The 22,137-nt window shown below is 37.3% G+C and overlaps 1 protein-coding gene across 1 annotated transcript; it reads left to right on the top strand.

Annotated features, from left to right (window-relative positions):
• The first annotated feature begins 718 nt into the window (after window positions 1-718).
• LOC145765010 (uncharacterized) lies at window positions 719-21,966 on the top strand. The gene is made up of 8 exons (XM_082576742.1): window positions 719-876; window positions 3,211-3,382; window positions 3,891-4,051; window positions 9,432-9,603; window positions 13,746-13,994; window positions 15,387-15,494; window positions 15,659-15,755; window positions 19,558-21,966. Exons 1-8 carry the CDS (start codon window positions 743-745, stop codon window positions 19,950-19,952), a joined length of 1,488 nt encoding a protein of 495 aa, XP_082432868.1. The 5' UTR covers window positions 719-742; the 3' UTR covers window positions 19,953-21,966.
• Window positions 21,967-22,137: the final 171 nt, after the last annotated feature.

The raw sequence follows: 22,137 nt of genomic DNA, 5'->3' as shown, positions 1-22,137 counted from the left end.
GATATAATTTATTGTACCTCTCGTGACAGCCATTAATAACCTAAACTCTTGTGACCCCAATCCTAACCTAAATCTTCATTCTTGTATTAAACAAAGCACTGACATTGTAAAACGCATACGTTCCCAGAGCCGGCGTACCGGCCAGGACTCGCCCGTCAAGGTCCAATAGTTACCAAAGTTTCCATAAAAACATACTTATCAAAAACAGGATGTACCGGTGGTTAATGTCTTCCTAAATATAAAGCAGACTTTTAATGTCATTGACCAATTAGTAAGTTACACATTGCACTGCAATGCAAGCGTTAGGCAACACTGTCACATCAGAGATGCTCGAATACGACTCTAGAATCAAGCCACAAATGATTTTTGAACTTGAGTTAAACAGTTTATCATTTTGAACGTAATGATAGTTTTTGCATTCGTTAATTGAGCAGCATTGTCATTCTTGCCTCATGCTGCAGATAAAAAATGATACTTATTCTTCAGAATTGATAAAAAATAATTTAATAACTCTGTTAATTTCTAGACAGCTGCTTCGGTTTTAAGTTTGAAGAGATGTGAAGTTAAGTTTATGCGAAGTTTATTTTAAGTTTTTAAGTTAATTAAGTATTAGTCTTAAGTATTTAACTTAAGTAGGCTATTTTAAGTTTGTAAGTTAGGTTTATTGTTAAGTATATTATATGTTTAAAAACAATGTTAGTTGTGTTCTTCAGGCAACTGTTTTAAATTTTTTTTATGTTGTATGACAAGAAAGTGTGACATGAAAGAGTTGTTGTGGATTTCGTTGTTTTGGTTTGTTCTAAGCCTTGTGTCTAGGCCAGCGACGGCTAATGGAAACTATTCGATCTCTTGCAACGGAACCGACGCAGTAATAAGGTAACTCAGTGAAGAGAACAAAGAACATTGTGAAATTGTTTTGTTTGAAACTGCTCATTTTTGATTGAAACGCAACTCTTCATGACACTTCGCTTCTAAGCCCAAATATCAGCAAATTGTTTCGATTTTACAAAGAAACGTAAAAAGCTTTTCAAGAAAATGAATCAAAACTAAAGGATTTACGTAGAAACGAGAAATCTCGAAGTTAAAGTTGGCCCAGAGTTGGAGCTTTTGCATGCGTGACGTTGCATCACGTGTGCCATGACGAGGGTGACGGCCAGAAAGACTAAAATTAAATTTACCACTGCTCAGGAGTTACCAGAACTACCGTTTTAATTTTCATTAATTTCTATAAAAAAACAATATTGCCGGTTTGCAAAACAAAGAATCATGTTGATATTTATTTATTTATAAACAAAATGCATTGCGAATGGTGGACTGCCTAGCAAACGTTCGAAAACGTTTTGTCGCTTAACTTTCAAAATAGGCTAAGCATTGGCCACCTACAGATGCGGCCTGATTTGCCACATTTTTCTGCAAAATATAACAAATCAGGCCGTATCTTTAGGCAGCCATGGCTAAGCATTGGACATTTTTGGTGGGCTATGGCATTTGCAAAGTTGCTCAATGCTTCTATCAACAGTCAAACTATTAAAAGCTTGATTAAGCTTAATAACTGCTTGCCAGAGATTGTTGAATGATTATCATATTTTTCATGTGAAATTTTGCTACGTAGGCTATAAAGTACATCTAGAAATTAGTCAATAAATTATTACTTAGCAGCCTTGGTAACTTTTAAACAATGACAAATCTTGGAGAGCAGAAGCTAAAGGTCTTTAAATGAATGGCTTTGCGACTATGAGGGCTCTAGTCATAATCTAAGGGAAGCTATAGTATCGCTTTGCGGTGGATGGCGCAGCGAATAAGGCGCTCGCTTTCCAATCATGCAATCCTGGTTTGACTCCCGGCTTAAGCTGGTTGTTGACAAACACCGCTCACCTCTACCCAGGGTGGAATAAATTGGGTGGGCGTAGTTGCTGAAGGAAAGACGGCCGAGAAAAAGGAACTGGCCACCCTACTCTCGTTAGTGCCGAAGGCTTAGTATAATGAGAACCATATTTTCTCATCCTCCGATGCTTGGATCAAGTATGGGACTCACCTTTACTTTTTTTTTTTATAGTATCTCTGATCGAAGATGAAAGATTAAATGCGTATTCTTTTATTGAAGTAAAACCTTATATTGTAATCAAAGGATGTGACTCCTACCATAAGGGTTGTGGCCGGTTAAACTTAAACAGTTGGCAGACGAGCATTGTTGAAGTCAAGTTTATTCATTTCGGTGTGGACACGTGTTGTCAAAAGCTAATAGAACAAATACTGACACAGCCTCAGTCGGAAGTGAAATTGATTGGAAAGGCGAGTTTAATTGAAGCAAGCGAATATATATTGAGCCAAGAGAAACGTGAGAAAGTTGTTTCATGTGTAATCAATCAATGTGTAGCAATCCAATATCATATCAAATACGTTTTCCTTCCTAACAAGTGAACCATTTTTACCAATGCGTAATTTCCAAAAGATTTTGTATTTTTCCATCTAAAATGGTCCAAATAGAAAAAAAGGTAACAGAAAATAAAACTGTCCACACTCGCTTTTTGTGAGCAGAGACGTGAAGAAACGAACTGCGAAACGAGAGAATTAGAACGTATGCAATTTAAAATGTGATAATTCGTAACCTCTTATTGCTTCGTTATTCGGTGATGTCTAAATTCATTTTTGTTATAAACCTACAATATTATACGAACACCCCCTGATAACTAAAAATTATAATTCGACTAACAATTCTGTGGAAATACTTTAATGGAGATGGATAGTCAAATTAGTTAGAATGTCCGTCAGGTAGACAGAATTTCATTAGACAGCCAATTAACATAAGTTATAAAATAAACTTTACCACATTAAAATCATTCTTATGCTTAAATATAAACATCACCACACATGTCCAAAATGTGAGCTGAATAAAGATAGGCCAAAATGTCGCCAAATATGGCCTGATAATACTAAATTCATAAGGTTAAAAATTTTGCTTGGCATTAAGCAATTTTTGTAGTATTAGTAGTATTTATACTCGGTTGAGAATATATGACATTTGAAACTGAAACGTTGACGTCAATACAAATGTGATGATTTGTAACAATTCAAGGGTAAAGTCTGTACCAGAAGGGGTTTGGAAATACTGAACAAGCAGTTCCTGGGGTGTCACAAAATAACAAACACGGCCGCTATTATTTTATGATCTAGTTTCTATCTTTGTCAAATCATACTTCTTGTTTGCAGCATAGACAAAACATTCTTGGCGACGTTCCTTTATACGGTTGGAGACTCGTTCTACCTCATCAATCAATCCGACCCACAAAAAGTCCCTGCTTGCAAACTCACCGATGATGGTCAAGCGTTTACTATCTTGATTAGCGACTCGAACTTCGACACTTGCTTTGGAGAAGTCTCAGTAAGTGATTGACCAGAGTATTGAAAGAACATTTTTGAGGAATGATTGAGTCACATCGGGACTGCTCTCCACATTTTGAGGTTCATATTGATGCAAAATCTTTGCCTTGACCTCGTTCATTTCATCTCGTCTGTCCCGTTAGCTCGGTGGCAAAATCTCGAAATAATTCTTTAGCAGTAGCCTATAATCGACATTTAAACATCATCAACCACTCTGGCATTCAGATTTTATAGTTTTTATTCAACCTATAGCCTACAGAGAAAAAAGAGTCCATTTTCAAACTATATAGTTTTTTTGATTATTTGTTCCTTTGTGTGAATTTCTTGCAAATTAACAGGAGACAATAATAATTTGTGTATGGAGAATTAAACAGCCAAAGAATCAAACTTGATATTAAAAGGTTGTGTGTTGCAAGTAGCCTAAGCTATGCGTCTGGATGTCACCATGATAAAATAATAGATAGCCCTAACAGTTGTTTGTGACGTTTTTAAAAGAAATCCTTTCATAGATCATCGCTGACAACATTGTGACGTCATTCGTAGTCCAGTATTTCCCTATCGCGGCACCAGGGCTATCTGTGATCTTCGATCTTTGCTACCAGTGGACGTTCCGATGCCAAGTGGAGGAATCTTATAACATTTCTTCAAACGCCATTCTTGTTGTTGCCCCGTGAGTTCATCTTCAGTTTTTTTGTTGCCCTGTGAGTTCATCTTCAGTGTTTTGTTGCCCCGTGAGTTCATCTCCAGTATTTTGTTGCCTTGTGAGTTCACCTTCAGTTTTTGTTGCTTTGTGAGTTCATGTTCAGTTTCTTTGCCATGTGAGTTCATCTTCATTTTTTTTTTGCCCTATGAATTCATCTTCAGTTTTTTTGTTGCCCTGTGAGTTCATCTTCAGTTTTTTTTTTGCCCTGTGAGATCATTGTCACGGTTCGTTTTATCTCTTACCAAGAAAGAGACTTGGAAAGAATAATGACGTAGTTTATTGGGATATCACCGAAAAGCAGTCAATTAAATGGTCGATTAGTTCTATTTGTGAGATGATAAATGAAAATTCTTGAAGGACTTTAACGAAAGGTTCAGCACTTCAAACAAATAATCAAAATAACTATAAACAGCAATAGATTCCAACACCTATATAACTCTTATAATCGTCATAACAATCTACTACCTAACAAATTGCTCGATTAAGTTGAAGAACCTTCTAGTCTTGCACCGTTGCACGTATGCAGATTCTTCTAGAAGTGCATTATAGACAATAAGGATTTCGCAATCAAAAGTCACTATAGGACAGCAACCGATAACATTTCGTAAGAATTATTGCAATTAAAACAGTACGCTTGGTCAAGACACATAATGTAGCTCACCATGTGAGCTATACCTACTGATTATGACATTCATCTTCAGTTTTGTTGTTGCCGCGTCAGTTCATCTTCAGTATTGCTGTTGCTTTGAGAAGTTGACCGTTGACCATTGAGAAGACAATTTGGCCCCGGTACTACAATTAGATACTCGAGCCCAAATTAAGACACTTCTTAAAAACATACCACAGTATAGCCAATGAATACGAGGTAGTTTTTTCAGGTTTTTGGGTCCATTGCAAACGCTGCGGGTCTCTACAATCATTCCGAGCCCGCACAATCATAACTATTACTAAACACTTCAAAAAAGTTCCGAAAATATTCTATTCTGTTTTACCCTTATTGAGATCATAAGAAGGTTCTTATTCAAACAGATGCTATAAAATCTGGAGATGCCATGGACAACAATGAATTCCACTTAGGGTAAAACAGGTAGTTAAAGTTTTTACAAGAACAGCAAATACATTCGCTTATAGCAGGAGTTCTTAACCTTTTTTGTCTCGTTTACCCCTTGCCGAATGAAAAAAGTAAAATTTACCTCTACGTTTTGGTGGCTCCTTGTGATGCCATCGTGTCCAGTCAACCATGCTGCTGCATAGCCGAGTGGTGAGAGCGCTGGAACGGCAATCGAAAGGGCGCTGGTTCGACACCGCTCAAGAGCATGCGGCTGTGTCTTTGGCAGGACACTTAAAGGCATGCCTGAAGGTAGACACGAAGATTGGCTTCCTTGCCTTCCCGTCTACTTAATCTAAATCTTCAACCACCGGGTGTAAGCCTGGATACGACAAACAAACAACCATGCGAAGAAATACAAAACATCCTTTTTTGTCTGGATTTAATAAAAGCAAATACAAAAAAAGCTGTTTATTTGCCGAAAACACGATTGTTCTTGACTGGGTCCTGCGAAAAATAATGTTTACTCAAACGTCTTAAATAACTATGATAAAAGCACACAAGAATGTTTTTTTTTTCTTTTATTAATAACTGATACGCAATTTCAACAGTCAGTCAGTGACACTTTTGTGCTTGCTTTCCACGAACAATTTTGGAGATTCTTGGAACAGTCGTTGAAAGAGCTACTCGCATGTCGTCTTTGGGAACTAAGCGAGCTCGGTGTTTTGTTTTGATAGTCAACAATGAAGAGAACCCTGCTTCACACAGATAAGTAGTTGGAAAAGGTATAATAACTTCAAATGCACGCTTAGTCAGCATAGGAAACTCTTCGACTAATCCACACCAAAACTTGAAAAAGTCACCATGGCACGATAAGAATTTGGAACAAAGCGTTGTTGAACACTGAAGATCAATCAATTCATCTTTGCAAAGATCATCGTCAGCAATACTTTCTAACTTGGCTTCGAAGGGATGTTATTTAAAAAGCAGTACTGTTAAAACTTTCACCTTTGAAGTAGCCGTGAAAGTTCTTTTTTTAAGGCTGCAAGGTGCTGGCATATTTCGACTTCGAGGTCAGAAATCTCATTGCGACCTCTACTGACTTTCCAATCATCAAATGTTGGAAAATTTGCGTAAATTCCTTTTTAAACTCTTCTACTCCACAGATCTAACTTTGTGTGGAAGCCCTGAATTTTATTATGTACAATGGTAACACTTTTTCCTTACATTTGCATATTGAGCTGGTTCAAACTTGAAAAAATGTCTGTCAAGTATGCCAATGCACCAATAAATTTGTTGTCGCCAATTGAAGTGCTTACTCCACGGGGATTTGCGTTCTCGAAGAAAAATCTCGATTTCACCATGAAGTTCGAAAACTCAAGACAAAACAAGACCCCTTGGTCACAGCGGTAAACCATAATCTCTTCGTGGGAAAATTGTAACATAAGATTCCCAGATCCGTTCGTCTGTATGTAATGACCGAAAAAGAAACACTCCTTCGAAACGCCTATTCAAAAAGTGTATTTCTGTAAAATTAGCCCGCGGCTATCGAAAATGGGGTGCAACGCGATACACCACTAAAAACTTGTCGCTACAATTCAAACTACTTAGATAAAAGACGGAATTTTCGTCCAGCTGGCAAGCACTAAGCAAACAGTTAAATATGCGACCAACTTTCAAGCAACAACCTTTCGAATGACTAGAATAATTTGCGATATCTCAAACTCACGTAAACAGTAACTGTGACGCAATAATGAAAGACATTGTCACGCAATTCAAACAGGTGTTCAAAGGTGGTGATGCAATGTTTCATCAGGTCTTACGAACGATGGTGCAATATTTGGACATTTTCTAGCAATTTCCATGACGTAAGATGCCAGCTAGGTTAAGTAGACCATAACGGTTTTTATATGACGTTTGATTTGGTGAACAATTGTCTGGAACACCCCTAGAGAGCCACCGAACTTCGGTGTGACAAAGGAGGACAGAGTGTTCTGACCCCATCTGAACACAAACCACTTTGAAAAGACGATGGTTAAGAGCACGTGCCCTGGTAAAATTCACATATTCAACCACATGCTTCAATATTGCTTTCAAATATTCTGGAAGGGTTTTACTTGGCAGTGCATGTCGATGAAGAGCACAGTGAGTAGAAATAATGTTCGGTGCGCGTTGTTTCACCAGAATTGTAAAGCCAGACTTAGCACCGAGCATAGAAGGGAGATAAAAGAAAAAGACGAAAAGTTACATTAAATAAGCATGAATTTGTATCAAAATCAGGTGCAAAACTAGCAGTTTTTTAATAACTGAGGAAATGAAGTTTGCTTTAATTTATGATTCAGTAAATTCACCCCCTTGGTAGGTGAAATCTACCCCAGGGGGTAAATTTACCCCCCGTTAAGAACCCCTGGCTTATAGGCTACTGCATACATGTAGGATTGTAGGCCCATGTTACAGTATTAGCCTTCCTCAATCGTTATTGGGTGTTGGTAGACAGATCGTAATAATGAGATAGGTGCTTGTTGGTGAAACACCCACCAACTCAATCCATGAGTGCTATGTGGTCTTTACCTTTCTTTGATTTTGAGATCCTCTGCCAGATAGTATTGTAGGACTAATTAGTCGGGTTGTTCTCTTTGTTATTGACGTCAAGATATTTAACGACACTGCATCTTCACTCTTCAGCCTATATCTCGCGGTTTTCGACTGACTTACGTCACTTGTTCATCACTTCTAAACAGTAGTGCTGACAGGGGGTCCATGGAGGTATTTTGGACCCTGGACCAGAATGATTTAAAGGCCTGTAACTTTCTCAAGGGTCCGGGAATTTGATGAAATCATCCCGTATTATTTAGATTTTAGATGTAGGCCTACTGTAGTATGTTTTCTTACTGGTGTCTTGATTTGGGCTCCGAAAATCTTTTTTGGAAACTGGCCAAACTTATCCTATCAACAGGCCTGCTTCTGGACCTGATGCTGTTTAATGCATCTACATTTTCATTTAGAAAAAAATAAGGTCTTTAGGCTACTAAACGTTTAATTTTCTAATTTTTTGTATTGCAAACGAATTGTTGTTAGTTGCAAACGCTGGACGTTACTTAAGTCAAAATTTTTAGCTTTTTGGTCGTAAAGTTGGTTCTTTCTTGCTGTAAGATTCCTTCCCTAAAATTTCTCTCTAGGTTTTCCGGTTGAGAACCACTGTTATAAGTGGTTATCTTATTGTCAGTTACTAAAAAAACTTTTTCAGCCAAACTTTAGAGTTTAGATGATCAATGATCTCTAACCCAATCAGATTCTCAATTTTCATAATCACTGTCACAATCAATGTGCATTGCCTCGCAATGGGTTGCTTTGTATCTTGATCGCACGCCCTGTTTTAATTATGAAATCCTTGAGCGGCGTGTTATTATCGGTCAATGACCAGTAGCAACCTTTGATTGTAATATCGTTGTAACGTAATTCTAGATCATTCTGTAAGATGCGAAACCTCGAACATTCTGTTGTTTTCTCAATCACCAAATATCGTTTGTCATGATGTCACAAGGATGTTTACCAATGGATCACTGATTGCGAAATCTTTATTATGCATGTATTTTCTAGAATCGTTTTCCCCAACTTGACAATCTAGAAACTTCGGCTTGTTTACGATTTAATGCAACTTGACAGAACCATGAGTCCTATGATGTAACATTGCGTAACCTTCTCGAAGTTACAAGACCGAACAAACCTTTTATAAATAGTGGTGTAATTTGTGTAATCGATCATTATAATGAGTTGTTTATTATGATGAGTTGATGATTATTATGAGTTGATTGTGAGAGATCATTGTTGTAGTAGTAGCAGTTGTTAATAGACGCAAAGATTATTGTTGATCGAGAGTTGAAGTATTGAATACGAGTAAAGCAAAGTTGATGCTAATATAATTTCTGATTGAAATTAGAATCGTATGAGAAGCTGTGAGTGGATCACGTTAAACTCGATCAAAAGTCGCAAGTATTGGAATCTGTTGCTGTTTACTGTTACTGTTACTTTGATTAATTGCTGGAAGTGGTGAACCATTCGTTGGAGTCCTTCAAGCGTGTTCATACATCATTTCACCAGTAGAACTATCCGTGAATTTAATTGACTGCTTTTCGGTTATAACCCATTAAACTACGTCATTGAACCTTTCCAAGTCTCTTTTCTGGTAAGAGATAGAAAGAAATCGTGACAATCACAAAGAAGAGGTTTTCGTCAAGTTTACTGTGATGCCACAAATGAAATGTAACCTTCACATTGCGCTGTGTTGTATGTTTTCAGAAATTTTGACTTCAACACTACCATGCCAACTCAAACCCTCGGTGTCGACTTTCGTTTCTACACAGACATCACTTTCATGACCCTGCTGGGAGAGACAGCATCGAGTATACAAGTTGGGGAGTCAATATTCGCAGCTCTTGATCTGGCAGCGAGCCCAAATTTTGAATTATCTGTGAGTGACATCATATACATTATAGGTGAAAGTAGCCAAAGGGCATGTGGTTCCTTGCGTACCATAAATCAAATGCAGATAATATGAAACCAAGGAATTTTCAGAAATAAAAACGTAGTTGCACTGATGAGAATTTAATATTCGAAAACGCGTTCTGCAACACTGTTTTTTGCACTCTGCAATGCCTGATACAGATTTATCTGTAGATTTCTATCACGCATTGAAGCGGTGATCTGATAATTACATTTTCTACGGTTCGAGAAAAAGTTTTCTCTGCCTATAAAACGTTGAATGGTAGTTTAAATAATTATAAATCAAATGGAAGAATAGCCACGCTGCGTTAGTTATAGGAATAAGGCTGGTGTACGATTTTCTGTACGAAAATACTGCATCAGATATTGTTTCGGTTGCATCATCTTATATCTGATGCAGTATTTTGAAATAATGCAAAAATCGTCATAAATCAAGTCTGGTCTTAAACTTTTGGCCACAACTATATGTACCTTGTGACGTCACAGCGAACAGCATCACAGCTTGATGCGCAACGAGACCTCGCAAACGGGTATCAAACAAAAGCGGCCTTAGCGAGACGAGGGCAACAAAATTTGCATTTTTTTTTACGTAAAACGCATGTTGTACACAATGACATCACGCTGAAACAAAAAACTCGCAAAGTTAATTTGGGTTTCCCCGCTCTTTAAAGTCATGCCTGAAGGTGGACATGAAGATTGGCTTCCTTACCTTCCCGTCCACTTAATCTAAATCTTCAACCACCGGGTGTAAGCCTGAATATGACAAACAAAAAATATTATATTTGCAAGACAGGAGGCACCTGCCTCTGACCACTGTTGTACGGTTGGCGTATCTGTAATCTGCAGCAGATGAGATTTATTAACCTATCAGAAGACAAGATTTCAATCAGTTAATTGCAGTCATGCGATTCATGCACGCTAGAAAGTCAATTAATTGAACGTTTCGCCGTCGCCAACCTGACCTAGATGATTTGGGCTGGGAATAGCATGGGTGTGATTCCAACCCCCTTGCCCTTACTCTATCCAAATTACCAAAAAAAGTTCAAAGCAAGAATCAACTCTTTGACTTAGGGCTAGAATGATCACGGTGACTGCAATCAGTTGATATGTAGGAATAATTAATTGTTCTGCTGTATGTTAAACTACAGGTCAAAACACCCCATCTGTTGCAGCGACTTAAAGTGTACAAACACGCGCACGGTTGAGCATAATCCGGAAATTAAGAAGTGAAGCTTGGTTATGTGTTTCTTTTCCATTTTGCTTTTGCTATGATCCACTCAATTACCCACAAGAGTGTGTTACTTACGATTGTTGCTTAATAACAAGCTATTGTTAGGGGAGAACCTCCATCATTGGGACGATTCTACAATGGGACACTTGGTCTCCCACGCTTGGTTGATCAAGCGAGCACAACGTATATGACGAATTTCAATTCGCCATATAGTCTATAGCTTGTACCAACAGTGGGAACCTTCAATTTGCATGCATGGCTGGTTTGTTAAAGAAAGTGTGGTTTTTGATACCCAAAGTAAATAAGATGGGTCACTTGTCTTGAAGATATTTTTGTACATACTTGGCGAAGCAGGTTGAAAAAGCATGGTAGCATAGTCTATATGTCTGGCAGTTCTTAAGACAAAACGTTGTTGTCAGTGAAGTAGTCTTTAAGAAATTAGCTGATTGTTTATGCATTTGCGGATGGCATCTTACAATGGGACAGCAGGTCTTGCCCATCAATGGGACACTGTAAATCAACTCGACTTATTCGTAAAACTTAAAAGGGAAACACAGATCCTTTAACTATGAAAACTGTTGTTGAAAAAGCAATACAAACCGGAAAAAATAGACTTGTAGCAAGAGAATTTGACATACCAAGCCAAACATTGAAAAACTGGGTTGACACATACAAAAGAGCCCAAGCAAATAATGATCTTAAAGGCAATCTAAGTTTTCAACCTCATTATGGTGTCAAAAAGATTTTGAATGATGAAGTTGAGAAAAATTTAAAAAACTTTAATAATGCACTATAGTAAATAAAATCAATAACAAAGTGAATATCAAGTTTATAATGTGCATTTACACAGATAATAAATTGTGTCCCATTGTTAGAAATTGCCTGTCCCAATGGTGGAGCCAGATTCAACAATGGGACGTTTTGAGTAACCTTAAAAAACTGCGCGTTATTTCTAAACCACTGGAGATAATGAAATTAAACCAAGTGTTATTTGAAAAAAAAAATGCATTGGCATTAGTGTTGTAAAAAAAAAGCACTACATTTTGTTACAAAATTTAAAAAAATTAGCAAAACGCAAAATTTGTCCCATTGATGGAGGTTCTCCCCTATTATGTTATTATTGTTATTATGGGTTATAGGTAGCCTAAATTGTTCGTAATCAATTGTTCGTAAAACAATTGTTCGTAAACAGTTGTTCGTAAAACAATTGTTCGTAAACTGTTGTTTGTAAAATGAAATCCGTAAAACAATTTTTCTTAAAGCATTTCTTCGTATACATCAAATTTCAACTGCATGCACAAAAAAATGCTTTAGGAAGAATTGTTTTACGAAGAATTAATTTTACGAACAATTGTTTACGAACAATTGTTTTACGAACAACTGTTTACGAAAAAAACGTTGGACACCGTTATTATGTTATTATTGGTAAAATTGTTTATTGAACGTTATTGTTACAATTGTTGGTAACAAGACACCAAGGTTGTTTGAAAAACGGTAAAGATGCAGCTTGGAAGTTATATAAATATGTGTAATTATGTTGGACACAGAAAATATGACACATGGCAACTTATAAGCCTATAGGCTACACAGCCCATGTCAACCAGCTATCTTCAAATTGAACTGGAGGCTGCTGGTCTCTCATGCTTGACAGCAGCCGCTATTCGTTAATACTCTAAATCAGTGGTCCTTAACCTTTTATAGCTCCTGGCTCCAGTGAAGTAACACTCAAAACTCGTGGCCCCTGCTCAACAATAAACATGAAGGCAGCACAAGTTTGAAAAACTAAAAGTCAGTCAATCAATAAAAATCAAATAAAAACAATCAAAATGAAACAAAACATTATGACGTTATAACGTACTACCCTGATTGCCTGATATTTCACCTATAACGCAATCAGCTCAAAATTTACTCTTAAAATCATCTGAGGGCTTTAATATTTTCTTCCGTCATGAATGGAGATGCCTAAGGTAGTCACTTTGATGACTATTTGAAGGTGCTAAAGTTCACTCGTGTCTTTTGGTGTGTTTTAGTGATAACCAAACATAGCTGGGCAACACCACAACATTTAACATAATAAAAACAAAAACAAAATAGCAAACATTTGCGGCAATGCATGTAGCCCTCATAAAGTCATAAAGGAAAAATCTTTTTACATTATATAAGGAATATTAGAAAAACTTACAGTCTAACAACAAAAACATGATATACGGTAATCTAAACATTTAAGAAACTGCTTTATCTATCCATTTACTGCTTGTCAAATAATGATCCAGGCTAAGATTCAGACGTAGAGGATGTGATAATGATCAAAATGGGGTGTTCTTATATATTAATTAAAATACGTACAAAAATAAACCTAGAAGTTTTCCGAGATCAATAACCAAAAAATAAGCCTTCACTATCGCGGTCATTTTGCTTGATGCACTGTATGTATAATAATCGAAGAATGAGAAGCTGCATAATGGCGAAAGAAAGAATGCATCTAAAAAGGAAGCCATTTTGTTGAGCAGTTAAACTTTGATGATTTGACTTGCTGAGTAGTGAGCTAAAATATTTTCCTAAGAACCTATAGTACAATTTTAAAGTTGATGTTAATTTGCGACGTAGGCGAAATGCTGGTCATATGTTCAAACAAATCTATAATTTGTTCGTAAGTGACAAAAACTTCCAACTCGTAGGCTACCTTCCTATTTGTGGTGATATGCTTCTTTTGTAGGTTCCGTTCTATAAACAACAATTTATTTATTGCTATTTACACTTTCTAAACTGGTCAGATATAGCCAGTGGTCACTTCTGGAAAAGCATCATTGATGACGTGGTGACTTACGTCATCTATGACGCATAGACTTGATCAGCTGATGTCGTTCTATGTTTCTCAGGTTGACAACTGCAGCATTATCAACCCATTAGGAGCATCAATACTCATTGTTGAATCGGGTTGTCCGACTGAAAACATCAACGGTGTTAACGTCACCAGAATCGACAGCCAAAGAATAGGGATTGACTTTCCTGTTGACTTTTTCTTTGCGGAAATGGGGGAAATAATAAGAGCATCTGAGCAGTTTTTCATCATCGAATGCGCATCTTCAATTTGCGATAGTACATTTTTGACCTGTCCGAATGATGAGGTGAGTTCCTTGCTTTTTTAAACTATTTCAACAACTTAATGAGCCGAGAAACATTCGAGAATTTTTATTTTGCGTGGTATGACGTAGCATCCTCTAAAAACGATATGCTGGCACCAAAAATCATAAGAATGGTTTGGTTTTTAAATCTTTATCCTCGGACTGATAAAGTCTTGATAGATTATTCCTGGTAGTTTCGCATTTGTAGAGGCTCTCGACGCAAGGCCGGTTACCGAGATTGGCAGAGTGAAATTTTCTGATTGTTGAAGTGTTGTTGCCAGGGAATTATTCCATTCATTAGGTACCGCTGAATGGAAAGTAGTCCTGAAATGCGTTGCTCAAGCGCACACCTCGAGAGTCGAACCAGCGCAGGGTGATCTTGAGCCGGACGCGTAACCACTGAGCTAACGGGGTGGACGAGAATGGATGTTATTTGGTCATAGGGTTTTTACATTTGGTCAAATGCTTTTGCAAACTGAAAAAATAACAATCATTTTATTTTGCAACCATTGCGACAACATACAGATACTATACGACCAAGGTCGCATAGTAAATAATTTGAGCACGTACCAATGAGATTCTCTGGCCTCAAATCAAGACAATTCTAAGAAAAAACTTCTTCAAAAATACTCGGGAGTTTTTCAAGTTTTCAAACCCCTTTGGAAGGTTACGGATCCTAAGATTATCCTGAACCCTGGTCCAAATGTCCCCCCTGGACTCCCCTGCCAATGCTACTGCTGTATACGTCAGACATTTGGGAGCAGCAAAGACTTATCAAGTCATTTGGTCAACCACTTTCATTTTATCGTGTTATTAAGTGTCTTTTCAAGATACAATCGGCGTCGAACATGTGTTCATTCAAATGTGCAGGCGCTTTCATCACAAGGTCACGGTGCTGAAAAGTAGAAGTAAAAAGAGACAAGTTTTTGTATTTAATTTGCTTGTGAAAGCTGTTTCTCAGGCAAAGTAGTTTTTGGGTTGGTTGGTTTTGTATTGCTCAAGAATTTTGTTGCTGTGTTGCTCAAGTGCACAACCCGAGAATCGAACCGGCGATGCTTGATCTTGAAGCTTATTTGTTCACAAAGTCACGCGCTAACCAACTGAGTTGTCGGAGAGGAAAAGCAACTAGCCTACTTGGTTGGGTCACAATGCAGTTCATATAATTACAGTTGCCTTTCCACATTATTTTAACATGCAATAGATACACAATTGTGCCATAGGTAATTGCATATAATTTCTAACTTATTGAAAACAGTTTCATCTTTTGATTAAAACAAGAATTAAAGAAAAATCACTGCTGCTTAACTCAAAACAAAGAAGTGGATACACAACAAAGGTTGAACTGAGGCGCTGATTTCAAAAAAATAATCTTGTCAACTGGTTTTATTATCACAGGTCTGCGTCGTAAATGGCAGAAAGCGGCGTAGCGTACCAATGGAAGAACCTGGAATGATGATGCAAAATACCTGGACAACACTGCATGTCACTGCCAAGTGTGATTTGGTGAGATTGCTGAAGTCGTCGCTGTGTGATATTTTTGACGTTTTAAGAAGCTTTGCGTACATTTTTAAACTTTCAATTTGATTTACAAAGTTTAAAGCAGTTTAGTTTATTTAACAGTTTCAGAGTCATTTCTTTTTGTTACTTGTTATGCCGTAACATTGCAGAATTGTGAGCACGGTTGCGTGTATAAAGCGAAAATGGGTTTCTTCTGCACTTGTCTAGAGGGATATTCGATCCAGGCAGATGGACTTTCTTGCTCAGGTAAACCACAAGAGGTGTTTAAACTAGGACTGTGACATCGGCCAAGTAAACGACTTCGATTCTTTAGTTTATAACTGGCCTATTACTTCAATCCCGACACAACAAAATCCCTACCCACCACGACTCCGACTCCACAGCCCTGGTTTATACACAATATATGACACGATTAGTCACATTTTTATGTTGATTCTGATAAAGCTTTTGAAGACTATCCGTATACAAGTTTTTTAACCATTGCATACGTTTTTTTATGTTTCACTGTGAAAAGATGATTCCAGATTGTTTCGTAACTTTTTAAAATAGATTCATAAGCTTTATGTGAACGTAAACACTGCAATAACAAAAAAATATTTTTTGCTGTTTTAAAATATTTTTTTATTGTGAGCATTGTTGTCGAAACATTTTTGTTAAAAGTAAATTAAGTGAAGGTATCGCCGTCAGCAGCGTTGTCTAGTGGGTTAGAGCAAAGGATGTAGTCAGGGGCGCGGGAAGTAGGGGTGCTCAAGGAGCTGCAGCCCCCTTTAAAACTAATTTAGCCCCCCTGGAATTTTCGATAACAGCCCCTACCCTAGAAAATTCAGACAATTTAAGGTAGGCTACATAACACAGATGTTGTTCAAAGTGTTGCAGTTGTAATTCGTGAATCGTATAAACGTAAATCTTTATTCATGTCGCTTTTTGGTTACGATGAAGTTGCATGCAATTTGTTGGGTTTGTGTCCTATACTCGTTGGTGCGTTCGTGCTTCTGCCCTCGCTCGTGTTGTTAGGTGCTACCCTACCTTGTTGCGATGTCTGATCGACATGACAGAAGATAGTGCAATGAGAGGAGACGCACGTGCAAACATATTCGGCTTGTCAAACAAGCACGCACGATACGGCTTTATTTAGCGGTTACCTGCAGCGGTGAAGTTTTTCAGCCTGCAGAAGTCGTCGCAAGACAGCTCCAAAACAAGAAGATCTCTGCTTCTTCAGCTTTGGAATACATCACCATTCTCCGCGGACAGATCAAAATTCTCAGAAGAGATGAATCCGTTTCCAAGCTTATGGAAGCAGCGAACGTCTTTTCATCTGCCAATAACCTACAAAAGACGCCAAAGGATCCCCGAGTGAGCAAAACTCCAGCAAGATTTCGAAACACAGAGGAATCGGATGCTTTGTCGTCTGCGGGAGAAGGAGCGTGGAAACGGCAATACATCGAAGCCCTTGATGTGGTTCAAGCTGAGATTGATCGCACCAGGCTGATCTGCTTATAGTAGCCAACAGAGAGAAAGCCCTTCTGAGCTGTGCAAACTGTGAGGAAAGATCTGATACTGAGATCAGCTTACCCGATACCATCAAAAAAGATCGTCTAAAAACGGAACTTACCTTGCTCAGCGATGTTGCATACGTGGAAAAACCGCAAACTCCGTTCAAAAGGTTGCTGAGATACTATCGCAACTAAACCCTCAAACACTAGATCTTTTCAAAGAAACGCGAAAATCCGTGGAGCTCTGCCTTTGTCTCCCGGTTTCAGCTGCATCATCAGAACGTTCTTTTTCTGCTCTAAGACGCCTGAAAACGTGGTTGAGAAGCTCGATGACACAAAAAGACTTACTCATCTTGCTTTGATGCATGTCCAGTGTCCACCAAAACATTTTGGACACTGTCGATGTCAAAGAGTTCATGACACTGTTCATAAAGAAACCACTTGAGCGAAAAGCAATCTTCGAAAGCGTGTGAGAACTCATTTCCACAAACTGTCGTTTTCACATCCCTTTCTAATTTGTTCGTTTTCGTTTTAATTTCCTAAACAGCTGCTTTATTGCTGCCATTCTTCATTGTTACAATTTACAATGTGTGTGTTTTGGCGTCGTTTTTGACACAATCATGAGGAGACCGAACGCTTACTACCAGTTTTAAATGTTCTCCCACATAAGGGGAGTCTGGGTGTTAGGATCCCAGGGCAAAGCCCCCCCAGAAGCTGACAACACTACGGCAGCTTCAGCCCCCCCCTCCCCGTAGAGAAAAATAGTTCCCGCGCCACTGGATGTAGTCATTTCGATGGCATGGGTTCGATTTCCACCCTCTGCCATTACTTTTTTTTCTGTAACTAAACTGAGTGCTAGAAAGATCTTAATGACTGCAATCAGGTGGTTCATAAGGAAAATTGTCCCACTTTTCCTTAACCGGTGCTTCGCGCGCAATGGGGGCAGTTGGTTTGCGCGGAAAACTGTCCTACATTAAAGTGGTTACTGCACAAAGCTCAAAAAACTGCTCTACAGAGAATTGACTAACGGCAGACGCCATGTGGGTGGTCAAAGAAAACGATTTAAAGATACCTCATTGGCCATCTTCGGAAACGAAGGGCGAACATCACTGCACACAATAGCACCAAACACATGAGTTGTGACCATAAAGAAAATAAGAAACTGATCTGGAAACAAAGCATCCAACTGGAAAGAAGCCTACTTCTATTGTCGTCGCCAAAAAGTATCGAGCTTTGAACTGTTGGATTCTTTAGGGTTGAATTGTTCAGGGCATATGCATTATGCAATCAAAAATTCCCAGACACATTCCAAAACAAATCAATATTTCCAACTCAAAAAGAAAACACCAAATAGGCTACCAATGATGTGGTACTCCCGTAATTCATCATTGATACGACTGAAAGTGTCGTTTAACATGATATAGTAAATTTATATAAAAAAAGCTATCACTATTTGTGTGTATGAATAGTAATAACTCTCTTGTTTGCAGTCAGTGCATTTTAGGAAATATTTCAATAAAAAAAAACCTAAAACAATACAACATGCTGCAGTTTTATCGGGGCCGATGTAAATGCAAACCGACATAAATAAAACTTGGCATGAACTTGACCTTAAAACTGTCTGCTCTATGTTCTTGATATAAACAACCGGTTAAGGAATTCAAGTCCACAAAATTACTTTCGATTATAATCGATATTAATATCATTTATTATTATTATTATATATTATATTAATTATTACAGTATATATTAATAATAATATTAAGTAATATTGATAATTATCAATATTTCAGAATAACAGCAGGACAAAACTTTTTTTAATTATTGTCACTGCAAAGATTCAAAAGTACAGGGCAGCGCTGGTTTCGTTTACCGATGCAATGGTGAATTAGAACGGGAAACTATTGAATTGATAATAAATGCACAACACGCAAACGAAAAGATGATGCCTCAATATCAAACATGACTGTAACAATGAATGTAACTTACTTTGTTGAATCTGATGTTGTTTTGTAATCTTTACTGATGTTCCATGTTACTTACAGCACATGTGCAAACAAAGGTGTTTTACGCTGTTAAATTTACAAACTAAATAACCATGGGGTAATATTAAGCATTGTAAAATTGAAATAGTAATCAGAAGACACAATATAGCGCAAAAGTGGGTTAATAGATCTTTTGCAGCGTTCTACAAATGCATAGCAATTTTTTCTAATTAGGGCATCAAAAGTTAAAACGTCGTTTTGTACCTGATACACTCTATCACTCTCGCTTTCGACAAATTGTGAATAATTGAAGTGCTGGTTATGGTTTGATTCTATTGCATGACGTCAAGCAACTTTTTCCTTATACTGTATCTATCCTTTGAAATACCGTACTATTTTTATCGAGTTTTTCAATATAATACCACTTTATTTAGTGTCAGCTTAATCTTAATGGTAGCTCGGAATGATTGTTTTAATGTATAACTAATGGACAATTAACCAGACAAAGGTTGAGAACTTCCAGTTTCGGGTAACATTGTTCTTTCATGTTGACGATTATTATATTTTCAGAAGATGTGCTTTCTCGCAATAATCCAATTCTCAATGATCCAGTTCCAGACGAGTCCGTTCCTAAGAAAAACGTACCAAAAGAAAATGATGAAATCGTACCCGATCAGTTGGCTGTTAGCCCTAGAACCACAACCACTACCACTACGCCTGTAACACCGAAGAAAGAAATTATCTATAATTCAGAAGAGCAAAAAGATGTGATCAACCCAGAACAAACAGACCAGCAGGTCCTCCCTGAATCCAGGGAAGTAGTGAAAGAGTCCTCCATCCTCTTCTATGGGTCTATCGTGGTTCTTGTCCTCCTTTGTGTCTTGATCTTGATGATGGTGATTCAAAAGTGCAGGAAGAAGCGTTCCGGGAAACACTATGCGATCATGAACGAAGAAGGAAGCTAGAGCGAGAATACGAGCAATTTAAACCTGGTGACAAAATTCTTGATATTAAAACGCAAATTACATTTTGGCTGTTCGAGATCATTGCAATTTTCGATGAATTGTAAACGTAATTTGTTTATGTAACCAGATGTATTATGACTCTCTATGCTTAGCCTAATATGGAAAACAACATAAATGTTGGACAAGATAATTTGAACCTTTCAATTTATAAAGTTTGCAAAAATAAGTTTGGTAAATTTGTAACTTCGTAAATAGCATCAGCAATTTTTTTACGTTGCATTAGCAATGTTCAGAATTGTAAGAATAGTGAATAAAATAAAGCTGAGGAGCACGATTTGAAACTGCAAATTTACTTTCGTAAACCCTAAACAGTCTGAAAATGTTCTTATTAAAGTCAATGGCAACCTTACAACTTCATTCGAAGGATTGAATGCAATAAACCAAGGAAAGCTATAAAATTAAAGTTGTTTGAATTAAAAACAAAAATTCAGCATAAAAAAAACACAAAAAATGTCGCCAGTGCTTTTGGTTTTCATGACATCTTTATATCAGGAAATTTTAAAAGTGCAATAAAAGAGATTGAAAAGAAAAGTTAAATTATCATTTTACTTAGCCTATAAGTTAATAAAACTGCATGAGGCAAGCTTCTTCTCAAACTGAGTCATTGCTTACAACCAACCTAACGAATGGAGAACACATGTCGCACAAAATGAAACACATCGTTTTACGTGTAAGATGTAAAAGCAAACAAGTGTATTTTTGAAAAGAATATTTATTAAGAATTTGTCTATTTTTAAAGACAGGCCACAAGCTTTGCTGATTCAATGAGGTAATATTACGTTTGCTATGCATAGTTTCAAGAAGTTTGAACGAAAAGCGTGTTTTGAATAAATTTGAATTGATCCACGAAGACTTTATGTCGCCATCCTATAAATGTTACAGTTGATCGATTCAGTCAAATTTCCTTTGTTTTTCATAATTTATTGTAAGAATTTTATTATTGGATTGCAATTGCGTTATGATTGTATCACGATTGCATCATAATTGTGTCACAATTGCATCATAGTTGTGTCACAAAATGGTTAAAACGATTTTTGACTTTTTACGTTTGAAACGTGACTTGTATGGAAACGTAACCAAGAAAACTTTGTCTTTGCGTCCATGAGCGATATATTTTATTACAGACACTTTTAGGATTTGCAAGGAGAGGCGAGTTAAAAACTTTATATTTTCTCAGATTAGTTCAGAATAAAAGCATTGAAAGGGTGTTCGCTGCAAATGTTTCTCAGACGTTTTGGGTTAAAGGGCTGTAGCCAGAGCTGTAACAAGAAGAGGAAGCAAGGTAGGATCGGCCTGGGCCCAATGTTTCAGAGTGTCCACAGAAAATATACTTTTGCTTTCAGTAACAACCTGTTTGCCATACTGCTTTAGACTTTCATTTTGAGCAAAGAGTGTTGCGTTAGCTCAAGGATTTTAAGAAGTTTTAAGGCTAATTAGGATTTTTTTTTTATTTGCATCAGACCAATAAGTCCATATTAATTACCATACATGTAAAAAGGCAAAAACAAACAATTCAAGAATAATCACAACAACTCAGTTAACAGATAATGTTGTTGAGAAGAATTGTTAACGAGTAAGCTGCGAATGGCACATTTGAAATACGGCGATTTGACAGGAGTTTTAAGACTAATGATAATAAAAACAGAGTGAGACTAATGGTAATAGTATAGTTCAAAGGCTAATAGTTCTAAGGCTACTTCTAAAGCTAGAGTTCTAAAGCTATTCGTCAGTTCAAGCATTTCATCTATTCTCACAAGTAGAACTATTCCACCATTGATCTGAATTGACTGTTTAACGTTTGATATCCCAATAAACTACGTCATCAATCTTTCCAAAGTATGTGATCAAACCACTTCAAACATTATCAGCAGGCTCTTTATGTTGATCATTAATTCACCAAACTGCCTGGTTTGTTTGTTTTGTCGTTTTTGTGTAGTAACTATGGACAATAATTCGGTGTGCAATAAAGTTGTAATTTGGAAACCTACACACTTTTTTCTTACATCTCATTAGGGGCAGGTAGTGACGTCATAGTACCATTGTCTTCAATGAAATTGCTTTGCTGATACTTCCATTTTGCAGTGCGCTTAGTTGGTTGGTTTTTGAATCTTTATCCTCGGACTGA

Source organism: Aplidium turbinatum, chromosome 2 (assembly GCF_918807975.1).
Source record: "Aplidium turbinatum chromosome 2, kaAplTurb1.1, whole genome shotgun sequence".
Classification (NCBI taxonomy): Eukaryota; Metazoa; Chordata; class Ascidiacea; order Aplousobranchia; family Polyclinidae; genus Aplidium; species Aplidium turbinatum.
Note: the sequence above shows the minus strand (reverse complement) of the source record. Positions and strands in the feature narration are given on the sequence as shown.

Coding starts and splice junctions, on each gene's coding strand:
- LOC145765010 (XM_082576742.1), top strand. CDS start 743: ATGACAAGAAAGTGTGACATGAAAGAGTTGTTGTGGATTTCGTTGTTT. Junction 3,383..3,890: donor CTTGCTTTGGAGAAGTCTCA/GTAAGTGATTGA, acceptor ATCCTTTCATAG/ATCATCGCTGACAACATTGT. Junction 13,995..15,386: donor TGACCTGTCCGAATGATGAG/GTGAGTTCCTTG, acceptor TTATTATCACAG/GTCTGCGTCGTAAATGGCAG.